The 15,141-nt window shown below is 50.7% G+C and overlaps 1 protein-coding gene across 1 annotated transcript in view; it reads right to left on the minus strand.

Moving 5' to 3' along the window:
• The window catches only part of LOC122390069 (gamma-1-syntrophin-like), a 47,787-nt gene that overhangs the window by 12,349 nt on the left and 20,297 nt on the right, over positions 1–15,141 (minus strand). The window contains exons 7-9 of the mRNA XM_043382692.1: positions 7,903–8,087; positions 7,466–7,624; positions 4,415–4,541 (exon numbers count right to left, since the gene is read on the minus strand). Of these exons, the coding sequence (XP_043238627.1) occupies positions 4,415–4,541; positions 7,466–7,624; positions 7,903–8,087 (471 nt within the window). The remainder of the gene's footprint in view (positions 1–4,414; positions 4,542–7,465; positions 7,625–7,902; positions 8,088–15,141) is intronic.

The raw sequence follows: 15,141 nt of genomic DNA on the forward strand, positions 1-15,141 counted from the left end.
CTTGTATCCTTTGTCATGAAAATCGTTGTTTTCATATCCACGTGGGCGACCTAACGTCCATCGCGAAATTGGTAATTTTCCGATCGTTGTCATGTCTTACATATATTTCATGAGTATATTTTTGACAAATATTCATCTGCCGATTAAATTAAACCTGTAACTTTCACAAATATACTTGCATAAAGCATAAACCCACGCCGGGCCGGTACACGGTACCAACCGCGCCGGGCCGAGGGTGTATGAAACCCCCGCCCCCTCCCCCCTAACTCGGCTTCTGGGCCACGTAGCCACACGGGGTAAGCGGCATTCCAAAGAGCGTAAGAAATAATGGCGGGAATACTCCGGTCATTTTTAGGTCAGGTCAAAGGTCAGGTCACCAGAGGTCATTAAAGGCAAATTTTGTCTATTTCAACAATTTTCGAAACACGCGACGCATAACTTGGGAACTAACAGAACTACAGCGCCGCGGAAAAGCGCATTCGATAGCTCTTTCACAGGTCTTTCCGAGTTGTATTCTTAGATTTGACCTCAGGTCAACGGTTTAGCCTCCAGAGGGCAAAAACTAAAAAAAATAGCCGTGTTTACGAAAAACGTTTTTTTCGGCAATAACTTTTTCAATTTTCGCTTTTTCAAGACGCTTTTTCAATTTTCTCCCATTGACTTATTTATAATGGAGAGGCCGCAAAATTGACCTGACCTTAGGTCACCAATATCAAACTTCCGAGATAAACATTTTATAGATAATGTTGCTCTTATCAATCGCTGAAAGTTTCAAGGCAATCGATCATTCGGTGTAGCTATGACGAGCATTCTTATTTTTTCTAAGGTGAGGTCACTTGGCGTGATCTGGTGCCCTGACCTAAAGCCTGAAACAGACTCTTTCCGCAGTCAGGAAATCGCATACGAGAGCCTATTCAAATACATGGAAGCACGCTCGCATCAATCGCACGCACCTCCCGGATGCGATTGATGCGGGAAGAATTATAACGTATTTGAATAGGCTCTCGCATGCGATTTCCTGAACGCGGAAAGAGTCTGTTTCAGCCTTAAAGGGACACTCCCACCTTAACATTAGTTTTGAGTTGAGATAGCCAAATTGGTGGCCATGGCCTGCAAATACCGGTTTGGGCACTCACAACATCGAAAAATGCTTTAATTCGAAGATATGGAATTTCAAACTTGCAGTTTTCGGATTCTAAGGGGCTAATGCATTGGAATGCCCCCTTAGAATTTGTGACGTCAGCGGAGATCTAACGATTTTTAAATCTTAGACTAAAACCATCGTTAACACGTGGTGGTATACGCTGCTTTGCGCGCAACGTCTGCCGCACTTTAAGGCTGCCAAATTATTGCTTCCAAATAAAGTCGCTAGTAACAGGGCATATCCCAAAAGTAAACAAAAGTAAAAGCCTAATATCTTGAAAACCAGTGAATATTTTTCCGTGAAATTTGGTAGATATTCGTTTTCGCTCTTTCTGAACCAAGGGACATCACTTTCATGCCAATTCATTAACTTTTTTGAAGGTGGGAGGGTCCCTTTAAAGGGACCCTCCCACCTTCAAAAAAGTTAATGAATTGGCACGAAAGTGATGTCGCTCGGTTCAGAAAGAGCGAAAACGAATATCTACCAAATTTCATCGAAAAATATTCACCGGTTTTCAAGATATTAGACTTTTACTTTTGTTTACTTTTTGGGATCTCCGCTGTTCCTAGCGACTTAATTTGAAAGTGCGGCATTTGTTGCGCGCAAAGCAGCATATACCACCGCGTGCTACCAAACGTTTTAGTAAAAGATTTAAAAATCGTTAGATCTCCGCTGACGTCACAAATTCTAAGGGGGCATACCAATGCACTAGCCCCTTAGAATCCGAAAACTGCAAGTTTGAAATTCCATATCTCCGAATTAAAGCATTTGTCGATGTTGTGCGTGCCCAAACCGGTATTTGCAGGCCATGGCCACCAATTTGGCTATCTCAACTCAAAACTAATGTTAAGGTGGGAGTGTCCCTTTAAGGCGATCTGGGTCTGCAATTTTCACATGTGCGGAAAAGATGCACGAACAGGTATGCCAAAAACGGGCGCTCCCCGCCGCCGTATTTGAGATATCTGCGAAAAAACGCAGGGGGGGGGGGTGTTCAAACAACCCCCGGCCCGGCGCGGGTTAAGAGACCATTGCAGAGCCGGAAAGGTTATAGGAATTGGGAGAAACGTTGGTCTGGACAGGCACCCTAGAGAGACACCGGGGCTGAGCCCGACCGAATGGACAGGCCGACCAGCCCCCAAAGCACTCTCTGCACCCGGCTACGGGTGTGCTCCCTTGGGAGCAGTGGTGCGCTTCAAGGGAGCAGCCCGCATGAGATAAAGTTGCCTGTCCAGCCCGGATCGAGAGCTGCTGCGTGGAGGAGAAGGATTTGAACTTGATCTGAACATCCTGAGGATGAAAACGACGGACGGGTGTTGCGTTCACACCCGTTTCCCCGTGCCTTTTAACACTGGTTGCGGCGGGCGGCCGGCTCCCCTCCTTAGTGAAGATATCCGCGCCGCTAGATGGCAGCCCGCTCCGCGGGTACACCGATAACAATGGGAAGCGGGGAGAGTTGCCGATCCGTTAGGTGATCCGTGGTTGGGTTTATATTAGCCGTTTTCACGACGGGCTATCCGGCGAATGAACCTAATTTGACCAAATCTACACTTATCTCTTTTACAGGAAATATCTTCATTTTATGAATTTATTTCAGTGTTTTAACCCTTGCACGACCAGGCCATTTCTCATAACACGAACGACCAGGGGGGGGGGGGTTGTTACGACCCCCCCTGGCGTTTCGAAACGGAAGGTCGTAGAGCTTAGCGGAAAAAACCAACGGATTGCTCTTAACGAGATCTCGCGATTGGTGGTATATTTTTTGGTCCTAGGTCAACATTTGACCTACTTATGACCGGTCAAAGGTCAAATTTTCCGAAAAAAATCAAACTTTTTCAACTTTCCGCGGCGATTGCGGCAAAACGGTGGGAGATATCGACTTGAAACCTTCACTATCGTGTTCCTTGATCAATTCTCTATCGTTTGGTATGTATTTCGTTTCCCTAGCTCTAAAAATGGCGCGTTGGGAGCGCCGGAAGTCGGCAAGGTCACAGTCGGCGGCAGAAATTCGAAAAATCAAAATTTAAATTTTCGAAATCTGATTGTATTTTTGGATTTGGGAGGTCCATTTGCTCCCTATAGAAGCTAATATTGCTGCATATTCCCATTGAGGTGACAAGAATTAGCAAAATAGTGGTTCGGGCGCTTTTCAAAAATAGTACCGGACGCTGTTCCTCTTGTGACGTCATAGCTCCGTGACCTGACCTGACCCGGTCAATTTTCTTGCACCACACGACAGCCAATGCTTGCCCCAACATGCATGGGAAGTTTCATCATGATCCATCAAACAATGTGGGTATCACCGGCAGAAAACCTAGGGATTCGGCGCACACGTTTGGTAACTGTCGGCCGGAGGCTGTACCTCTTATGACGTCATAACTCCGTGACCTGACATGACCCGATCAATTTTTTTCGGCAAAAGATGCGCAAAGGTTGCCCCAGAGGGTATTGAAAATTTCAGCCCGCTACGACAAGCCGTTTAGCGTGCACTTCGAAAAAAATCTCAGGGGGGGGGGTTGATACAACCCCCCCCCCCCCCTAGGCGTTCTAGGGTTAATCGATGATACTAGGTATCTGATAATATTACAAAGCAGGCATATAAGCAATTAGCGCAACCCTAGCTGATAGCTACTAAGAGATACACGGAACCTAATTTGACCAAATCTGCACCTAATCTGCACCGAATTTGCACTAAATGTGTACCAGATGGCCGTCGTGAAAACGGCTATTGTGACCCTTAGTGACCTGGCTTCCGTGGTCTGACCTGGTATCGGTGACTTCCGTTAGCAAATTATGTATTAGACAAAAATGCTAAATCGACGAATTTCAATAACATGCTTTTACTCGATGTTACAACACATTTCTTAGAATGGGTGTAAACGGTCAAAAATGCGACTTTTGACCTGACCTGTGACGTCATCGGCTGGACCTAGCTCAATGAAATTGGGTCAAAAGGCAGTTCGCCGGAAAGGTTATCGAATGCCGTTTGAATTTGGAAATCGTTCGCCGTTCGGCAACTTTCGGAGGGGGGGGGGGAGCGAAACACCCCTCCCCCTCTACGGGCGGCAGGGCCCGCCAGTAGCCCTAAGGGCGCGGGTTAATGAAATTTCCGAAATGTAGTGCTGCTAAGATGTGAAGCACCTACTCTCCTGCAAGCTTTAACCTGACGTGTAAACATGACCTCCTTTGCCGCTGTACCCGTGACCTCTCGATCCCCCGCTGTGTCTTATCCGACCCCTCTGACGCCACCCTGCGCCGCGTCCCGCCACTCACCGGCCGTGGTCTGGATGAGGAAGCAGTGCTGCTTTTCGTCCACGTTCTCCGACTCCCGTATGACTCGGAACATGGTCTGGTACACCGAGTGGACACCCGGACACTTGAGCCAGTCCTGCTGGTCACGCTGAGGATAAAACAGTGATGTCATTTTAGCTGCTTCAGCAGTCTGGGCGGAGGTGACGGAGGAAAAACGGGTGTTTATTCAAAGGAGAACGTATAACGCGGTACAGATGAGCAGCGAGTGAATGAGCTGCTTACCAGTTCAGCTCAGTTCAGTTTATTTGAAAAAGATCCACGTTATCGCACTCTTAGTTCTCAATGTCGCAATACTGCACTGGTAACCTAGAAGTTGAACTTCCACTAGATTCATATTGTCTGTATTTTCTTTTGCAAAAATATCATATAGGTACCTACTTATTAATTACATGGCAACACATAACCGACGAAATCCGAGGAGCTTTGGAATTCCGAGATTCTCTTAGAAACGTAATACGTATGCCCAACAGCGTCCGATAAGGCCTCTATTAATTCACCGATGTTTTACAATATAGTGCGATAGCATTGACGATGTGATATCGTTGCCGATTCGTCACAGCGGCCATTGTGCGCCATTCACCGGAGAGTAATCCAATCAGGTAGGGGCGGTGGCTCGATACCGGTCCCGCAGAGTTATACTCGCCCTGCCGCCCCCGGGGACCGACTGAGGTTAGCTACCGACCTCCGGGAGAACGGGCTCTCCGGGCCGGGCGACTTAGGACCTCTGCATCACCCGCCCACGACCACCGTGAAATCGTTACGGGACGGGGCCAAAACTAACAGCAGAAACGACCCGTGCGACACTGAAACATCAACTCTGACCTCTAACAGCATCGTCCTCATCGTCTGTATACCATCGTCCTTGAGTGACCTTTTTAGATGAACAGCAAAGCCTTCACCTTTCTGTCGAAGCTCATGTCAATGCTGTGCAGCCTGCGCCGCGGACATGCCAATCTCCGGGGACCCCCGTGCGCCCACGTTCTCTGACCAGGCGGCAGGCGCGGCGCGGTGGTGGCAATCTGGGCGCGGTGCGCTCCTGTCTGTTTGATGAGCTCGCCGGGCTCAGTTGATTGTCACCGCGGTGAGCCGGTGAGTGCGGCACGACCTGACCCCTGACATTTACTGCCGGCTCGCTCGGGTGTGGCGAGGTTTACCAGAGGTGGTCAGTGGAGGACCGACAAGGTCACGAGATAGTGCCGGCGGCAGGAGGGGCACTGCTCTGCGGGACGGACCTTACAGGACATCTCCAGTACGGTTTACCGGTATCCTTACCGGACGAAGGATATCGGTCCAGAGGCACTCTGCCAGAGAAATACTCATCTTTGCGTTCGATAATGAGGCATGAGGAAGGAATGGTGAGGAATGAATAAGAAACAAAACTCTTCGGGCACTTACACACGTAAAATATTCAATCTATTCGCATTGAAGCAGGTCAACAAGGCTGAACAGGACTTGCTCGCTCACCGAGTTAATCTGCCCAGTAACGCGACCGATGCGGTCTGCAGACTATTTCCGTCGGCGGCAAATGGCGAGAGTGCGAGTGTGTATTTAGGCGGCTCGAAACAGACCCTAACCCCCGCACAGGTCGGATTAACCACGGATTAGCAGTCGGATCACTCCCACTTTCCCTACCTCATTAGAAGGTACATTATGAGATCAGTACTGATCCATATACAGTGCAATTACATGTATTCACAAATATCGCCTACCGCGACGTTACAGCTGGCAAGCAGCAGTAAATCCTGACTTCAGTTGGCTTTATTCCCCAGCAATTTGTCGGAATCCCAAATACCTATAAGTCTTTGATTGCAACGCCTAAATCTATCACACACTTCTTACCTATTAGATGTGATACCAAAATGGATGCGGTATGTAGCATCAGTATTCAGTATATATGACAAGAATGGGACTAGAATGGCGTATATAGAGGGATCTCAATAAATGCACCCGAATATTATATTTGTTTATCATTAGCTACGATATACGGGCGCGGCTGCAAAGGCCAAGACGCTCCAGGCACTTAGGCAGTCTGATACTGGTATATGGTCTCTATCACCATGCAATAAATAGCTCCGAAATTGGGTGCTGTTGAACTGCCAAGTAAACGCCTCATAACCACGAGCGATAGCCCACGCCGAGACGGCCTGCCGAGTCTCTCCCACATAGACAGAGTCCCTTCTACATAGGCGGTGCAGAGGCGGCCGAAAACGGCTCTCCGCTACCGAGCCGCCCAATGAACAGAATAGATATAAGGTAGGCATGTTTCATGTATTTTTTATCTTTTTATGTTTATGATGATGCGATTTTGTCTCATACACTCCATCGACATCTTTATTGAATCAATGCCAGGAATAACTCCTTTGACTTCGGTCATCCTGAATAGGTGACTGTGACTGCATATCGAGGCAACATAAAAAACGATGAAAATAGAATTACCACGGGGAGGTAGGGATCAGATCGATGGCATGGCATGGTACTATAGTATTAGTTACTCATGAACATGGCTTAATCAATCGTGAAAGGTCATTTCGGGGAACAGGCTGTGGCTAACAGCACACATGCTATTAAATTGAACTAGTTTTGGACGTGTCTTTCACTGAAACAAATCAACTTCGTAATAAGAAAAAGCTTGTTTGCTCTCCGCATTCCTCGCTCATCCGAGACACTCAATAATGCAAAGCTGCATCCAAAGCCGAACAAACAGCCAACAAACCGCAGCAGCATTACCTGTTTTCGGGAGCAGTTGAACTACAATAATGCATTCCTTGGGATGAAATGACTAAGGGAATAGTAAAAAATAATCCCTCTGCTGCCAAAATCAGGAGTTAAAAATTATCAGATCATATCATAAACATTTGAAACTTAGGATATTAATCGACATTTTAAGAATATTCACGCCCTGGCATCTTTTTACGCCTTTCAATGTCCCCTACGTTTAAACTTTCTCTTTCTGCCTCTCAGTCCCTTCTTCCCACTCTTTCCCTCTCCCCTCTCGCCCGCCCATTTACTTACCGGAGGTTTGTCGAAGATGTAGAGTTCTGAGCCGCGCAGTGCGAGGAAGCGCACCACCCAGTCCTGCCCGGTCTGCGCCGGGTTCAAGTAGCCCTCGCACACCCAGCCCATGAACGTGATATGCTCGGCCGACGGCAGGTCGCGGTTATACAGCTTCATCTGACGGAAACGGAGCATATGGAGGTGTGTGATGATTAGTGAGCATGTGGATTAGCTTATTTTTTTTTGTAAGCGTTTAAGTGACAAATAATTATATGCCGGCACAGGCATCTTAATTCTTATAATCTTGGGACACTGGACAGGGTAAATGCTTCTAAGCCAATGTGGCATTCATTTTGTCGCCTTCTACCTCAGCGCTTTCTTCCACACACCTGAGAGGCACCCCTGACGGCGGCCGCCCCTCACCTGCAGCGTCTCTGGCACACACGGTCCCTCACCTGAAGGTTGGTGAGTCCCATGATGTTGTTGGTAACGTGCTTGGTCCACTGGGAGAGCGCCAGCAGGTCGTCGCAGTGGATCACGCCCGAGCTGAGGCCGTCCATGCTGCGCACCTCGAAGGCGTTCTGTCGCAGTTTGTCCGTGCCGGGTACGTAGCGCGTGATGTAGGCCATCAGCAGCGGGACTGGGGGCACAGAGAGGGAGCAGCGCCGCTCAGTCGAGAGGACACCGGGGCGGGCAGCTCAGGACTCGGTCTGGTTCATCACTACCGTGAAAGACGGTTTGGCACCTTATTCCAGGACTACCAGAAAGACGTTTTAGCATCTTATTAAATACGAGGTCCTTGATTAGTGTTTGCCGCGCGTCACCAGCCCTCTATAACAGTAACCCTGCGATGGGACGCCCACAAACTGAAGGCATTGGACGAGCACTCAATGCCCGCGCCGGAAAATTGACTCGGACGACCCATAACTCCCCGGTCACGTTCCGTTTCGAATAGAGCCGCAGCCAGCGAGTCGCGTTATGTATAGGGCGCGGATTACAGCCGACTCCACAGCGATCGCCGGCGGTGCGAAATCCGCCGCCGCCGAGCTCAGTCCGTCCAGCACGTCCTTTTAATACCGCCGCCGCCGCCCGCATCGATACCCGAGAGACCCTAGGACTGCAGCACAGAAGCCATGCGCTGAACTAACTTCTAAGAGCCGCAGGGTAGGGCAGGCCAGAGTGCGCTGAGTGCCGATGTGATGTGCACAGCTCAGGTTTCCAAGTGCTACCTTCAAGTTCACTTACTTTACCTTGCAATATATCTTTTTTAGCATGGCGACTTCTGAGCGGTTGCCATATTAACGTTGGTGAATGGGATCTCATTGGATGCACTGAGAAGCAAATTATTCTCCTGGATTTGTTATTTAATTATTTCCTTTAAAGTGGTCTGAATAATTTGTTAAGACCTAGTGCGTCAAAATAAATAACCAAAATTTCAATTGCACCAAATTAGACTCCCCATGGCACTGCTGAAAGGATCGCTAGCACCTTCAGTCCTAAACATGGCGATCAATGTCGGCGACTTCCGCGTCCACGCCCGGGCGACACGGGATCAAACAGGGATCAACTTGCTGCCATCGTGCGGACAACGATAGCACCAGCCACCGGCCGTACAGACAGCGATTTATCTGCAGCCCCGCGCAACCTCAGGGTGAGGGGAGTCCAAGAATGCTGAGCACTTCATATGCACTGGCGAAGCTGTCCACTGCTCGTTTGCTAGTTTACAGGGCATCGTATCCAGCTGAGCGTGCTAGAAATTCGGCCACGTTTATGGAAAGTTCAGCCGCCATTTTCGTCTTCAGGAGGCAGAAATTCGCACAAGGTTAAATTGCATGTCACATGGCAGAAACTGTAAACGTGTACTGAAATGATCAAGAGGCTTCTTTTGAAAAATGATCTCACTGTCGCTGAAATAAAACTCGCTCCTCAGCACCAGTGGCGGGCGCTCTGAAATCCCCCGCTCAATAGAGCAGTGAAGTGCCAAATGGGCGGCTCCACCGCTCGGCACATGGCCTGTCAGACAAATGTCATGGACTTTACCAGTTCATTTGGTATGGACAGGCGTTCTGCTTCAGATACGTGCCGCGGGCTGGGAAGACTGCTGGGCTGAGGGAGCGGCGGCACGTGTCTCCGCTCGGGTCCCGCTGACGGGAAGATGTGTTCATATCACACCGGATGGCGGTATAGGTGAGGGCTCACTGTGTGACATGCCGGGCAGGGTCACAGCCGGAGGGATCCGGTCGCGGACGTGCCGGCTCACCTGGATGGAAACAAATGACCGCTGCAGGACTAAGTCTGATCGATGGTGCCGTGCACTCACAACTGACGGACAATGTGGGCCTCCGCGCACTGAGCGGCCGCCGCGCGCTGAACGGCCGCCGCGCACTCACAGCTGACGGACAGGCCTCCGCGCACTCGCACGTAGTTGATGGGCGCGCCCCATTGTTGCTCGGTAAGTGCAGTAATGCGGTGAGAATTACTGCACCAACATGTGTGTTCCGAACAATACTAGATGACCAATCAGTGAACGAAAAATAACAACTGCCGTTAAAAAGGAGGAAGACAAATTTATCACTAAACGGCAGTCGTATGATGACGTTAGTTAATTTATTACTTTCATTTCTTTGAGCATTTCATCTCCAATCAGTCTTATCTAAGCAGTGGCGGTCGCAGGGGGGGGGGGGCATCAGGGCCATGGCCCCCCCCAAAGGCAAATCAGGGGGGGCCATCATATCATTTGGCCCCCCCCCAAACAACCGATGGGCCCCCATGGCCGTATGGGGCCCTGGCCCGTATTCGATTGTCACGAGGCTCAAGAAACCCACGCCAGCTATTAGCAGCTCCCATACCAGTCTTTGAGGGTCCTACACTGACCTCTGAGGGCCCTTCAGTGGCGGTCAAGCGTCCACCTTGACCGCTGAGGACCCGTATTGACCTCTGAGGGCCCTCCACTGGCCTTTGAGGGCCCCTAAACCGGCCTCAGGGGCCCAACCGGCGTCTGAGAGCCTCACACCGGCCTCTGGTGGCCTCATTTCTGTCTCTCGAGTCCCAAGACTAGCCTTTAAGTGTCTCTGAGGGCCCCGCACTGGATTCTGAAGACCAGCTGTCGAGCCAGCATCGGCCTCTGGGGGCCCATCTTGGCCTTTGAGGGCCCTCCGCTGGTCTCTGGGGTCCAACGCCGGCCCATGCCGGCCTTTTAGGGCCCCACACTGACCTCTAAGGGCCCATGCTGGACTGTAAGGACCCACATTAGCCTCTGAGGGCCCCCCGCACTGGATTCTGATGACCCAATGCCGGCCGCTCAGGGCCCGCATCGGCGTCTGAGGGTCCATCTTGGCCTTTGAGGGCCCTCTGCTGGCCTCTGAGGTTCAACGCCGGCCCATGCCGGTCTCTTAGGGCCCCACACTGACCTCTGAGGGCCCATGCTGACCTGTAAGGATACACATTAGCCTCTATGGGCCCCACACTGGATTCTGAAGACCCGATGCCGGCCTCTAAGGGTCCGCATCGGCCTCTGAAGGCCCATCTTGGCCTTTGAGGGCCCTCTGCTGGCCTCTGGGGTCCAACGCCGGCCAATGCCAGTCTTTTAGGGTCCCATTCTGATCTTTGAGGGCCTCATGCTGGCCTGTAAGGGCCCATATTAACCTCCGAGAGCCCCCCGCACTGGATTCTGAAGACCCGATGCCGGCCTCTAAGGGTCAGCATCGGCTTCTGCGGGCCCATCTTGGCCTTTGAGGGCCTTCTGTTGGCCTCTGGGGTCCAACGCCGGCCCATACCGGTCTTTTAGGGTCCCACACTGACCTCTGAGGGCCCGTGCTGGCCTGTAAGGACCCACCTTAGCCTCTGAGGGCCCCGTACGGGCTTCTGAAGACCTGATGCCGGCCTCTAAGGGCCCGCATCGGCCTAGTCTGAGGGCCCATCTTGGCCTTTGAGGGCCCTCCGCTGGTCTCTGGGGTCCAACGCCGGCCCATGCCGGCCTTTTAGGGCCCCACACTGACCTCTAAGGGCCCATGCTGGACTGTAAGGACCCACATTAGCCTCTGAGGGCCCCCCGCACTGGATTCTGATGACCCTATGCCGGCCGCTCAGGGCCCGCATCGGCGTCTGAGGGTCCATCTTGGCCTTTGAGGGCCCTCCGCTGGCCTCTGGGGTCCAACGCCGGCCCATGTCGGTCTTTTAGGGCCCCATCCTAACCTCTGAGGGTTCCATGCTGGCCTGTAAGGACCCATATTAGCCTCTGAGTGCCCAATTCGGTCTCTGGTGGTCTCAAACTGCCCTTTGCAGGCCCTGTACTGGTCTCTGAGGGCTCTAAACTGACCCTTAAGAGCCCAAACCAGCCTCTAAAGGTCCCACGACCCACACCGGCCTCTGATGGTCCCATTTCTGTCTCTGGGACCGAAACTGCCCTTATGTGCCTCTGAGGGCCCCGTACTGGCTTCTGAAGGATCGATGCCGGCTTCTGAGGACCCATGCCGGTCTTTAAGTGCCTCATAGCGACACCTGAGGCCCCACACTAGCCTCTGAGGGGCCCGCAAACTGGCCTATGAGGTCTCTACACCGGCCACTGATGGCCCTATTATGTTCTCTGGGGGCTCAAGCCTTACCTTTGGGCGTCACGCACTTGCTTATGAAGGCCCACATCAGCCTCTGGGGCCCTACCTGGGGCCTTTGAGGCCCTTCGCTGACCTTTGGGTCCAACGCCGGCCTCTGGGGGTCTGACACCGTACTCTAAGGGCCCCATTGCAGCCTCTAGCTAGGCGATAGGTATCGCCGAAGCGCTATCGATGGGCCCAAGGCTATAGAACTCCAGGTAAGGACACCAGCCGTTTGACCTTGAACGCCGCCGGCCGGCCGATGACGTCATTGGAGGCAAGCCGGCTCGGCGGACGCATCGAGCGAGCGTATAACGGAGGAGCGTTGGACGTTGCGGGAGCCGGGGAGAGATTTTAACGTTTGCATACCACCATTGTTATGTTGATTGATCTAGACTGCATTCTTATAAAGCTCGACGCATCTTAGGCCTGGATGGTGCGTACATTCGTAGAACGGTCCGACGTCCGTGGTCGAAGCTGTCTACTCTACATGTAACAAAAGACGCTAAGACCGGTGCAATAACGTCGACCCGATCCCGTCCCTGGCGATTCTAGGACTCGTTAGGACCCAGGCCGAGTCTGACCCGTCTATTTTTAGGGAAACGGGGTGGGTGAATTGACAACCGAGTACCGATGGTTAGAATTGATCCCGTCGTCGAGCGATGGTTGATTGACAGACAACACATGTTGTAGTGGGCGGATAAGCATCAGGGATAATGCCTGAACGTAGGCAAGCATAATTGGTCAGCCATATTGTTAAGGAATATAAAATCGTAACGGAGGTCCTTGAGGATATTATCTCTACATTACGAGGATTCACCACCAGTGAAAATTACTACTGTTAAACCCTCGGTCCCAGGCAACTCCGGGGAGCTGCAGTATCCGGCGGCCACGTCGACTCGCAGGTCCTGTGGGCTTCCACAGTGCTTCACCCAGAGGCACGGGTAGAGCAGTAGGATGTGGGGTGAGGTGTCTATACGCCTCCGGCCTCTTCATTGTAGGTACGACGCATACAGCGCCCAGTCCCGTCGAAGCTCGATAATCGACCGTGACATACCTATTCTTAATTGGCGGATCCAGGAAGCGGTCTTGAACACATCGGGGGGCATATACCCTAAAAAAGGTTTCTGTGAATTAAAAAAAACATCGGATTTTGATTCCTTGCGCACTACTGTGCACCGATCAATACACTTTTCCTCATAAAAGTTGTGAAGTTTTCGTTTTATTCTCGAAAAACGATTTCGGACGCTGCCCCGGATGTGGGCCTGTGGGGGATAACATTTGTCCCAAATGCCTTCCCTTGCATCCGCCAGCGGGTTGCCCCAACCTGAGCTTAACTAAAAACGTCTTAAAATCCCACCAGAGAGCCGAATCCGATAACTCATCTCTGTCTGCCCGTCTAAATTACTACGCACCGTACGGCGCCCAGCCCCGTCGGAGCCCAGCTAACAGGAAACGTTACTACAACGTTGTCACAACGTCGTGTTTCGGTAAGTTGCGAAATTACGTTTTAATTACGTTGTAGCAACGTTCTGAACGTTGTGAAGCCATGGTTTGGTCCGAAAGTCGTGGTAAAACGTCGTGACAACGTTTTATTGGTACGTTGCAGCAACCGCGCACTTGCAGCATTATATATTGATAATGCATGGTGACATATATGGCCATATAATGCATTTCCTTTGACTTTCAATGCGCATATTCAGTTTTCATCGTTAAATTTGACATATTTTAACACTTGGACTGTTCACGTTGTCAGCTGGTGGTCGCCAACACGTTGTTAAAACGGTTTTTCACAACATTGACATTATAGGTACTGAATAATTAGCGGTGTTTTTACAAGTGAATTCTGATACCTTTCTCTCTCTATCTCTCTCTAATATATATATATATATATATATATATATATATATATATATATATATATATATATATATATATATATATATATATATATATATATATATATATATATATATATATATATATATATATATATATATATATATATATATATATATATATATAACATGTGTAAATTGCAAAGCGTCATTGGCATGTTTTGCAACATCACAGGCGGAGCTAGAGGCTTGCAACTATCCCTATGTAAACGCGGCTGCCAGCAAGCCACGCGGGCCGCCACTCAGGCGAACGGTGCAGTGGCTCGCGCCCTGACCTCGCCTGAGGGGCCGTGACGTCAGTGTCACCGGCCGGCGTTCAGAGCCAGCCGGCCGAGCCGCAGTCTACGCGGCGCGAGCGAGCAGTGAGGGCCGGCGGCGGGCGCGGCTGAGATAGCTGGAAGATGAAAGATAACGCCAGTTGTCTGCGTTTGATGCGATTGTTGCTTTGACTGGTAAGTCAAAGTACCATTTACGAGTAGCATTTGCAAGATTGTGCCTTGTAATATCGTGCGGTCTAGGCTATAGTTCATTGTAGCTCTAGCCTCTAAGGTGTTGACATGTTTGATCTAGCCTGTCACACTGTTACGGAAAGTGGTGCAGGTATTTTTGTGATTTTTTCATGAATTGAATGTCTGATTTTCCCTCATGTCTTCCCTCAGACGTCCTGCAACTCGTCAGCACGCCTTGTGGCAGGCCTACTGTCGGCAATGCGGTAGCAAAGTGGCTGTCCGGAAGCTGCGACCGGAACGGGGGGTGCGCACTGCGCAGACCGTCTAGTCGGGCACTGCCAGCTGCCTAGGGACATCGAGGCCGCAAATGAGCCGGTGCCTAACGGTCCACCGAGTGATCCTCCCAGCGAGGGTTAGTGAAGAAGTGAACTTCCACCAGTTCTGGGCCGGGGGCCCCATGCCCCATCACCGATGCCGCCGCCGCCGCCGTTTTTTTTTTTTTTTTGTAAATTGACCTGTATGATGTATTGAAATATAAACTTCTTACATGCCTTTTTACAAGCCTAGAGAACGGGAAGAGAGCGTCGGAAACATATTCTGAGTATGTTGCGAACACGTTGAGAGGGCGTTGCGAAAATGTTTAGGACGTTTACTCAGGGTCGCAGGGACGGCAATACGAAGTAGCGACAACGTGGTGCGCACGTGATAAAAACGTCGCAGAGACGTTGCCAAAGCGTTCTATACTCCTTGTAGTC

This window comes from Amphibalanus amphitrite, unplaced genomic scaffold, assembly GCF_019059575.1.
Source record: "Amphibalanus amphitrite isolate SeventyFive unplaced genomic scaffold, NRLGWU_Aamphi_draft 000381F_arrow, whole genome shotgun sequence".
In the NCBI taxonomy this organism is placed as follows: Eukaryota; Metazoa; Arthropoda; class Thecostraca; order Balanomorpha; family Balanidae; genus Amphibalanus; species Amphibalanus amphitrite.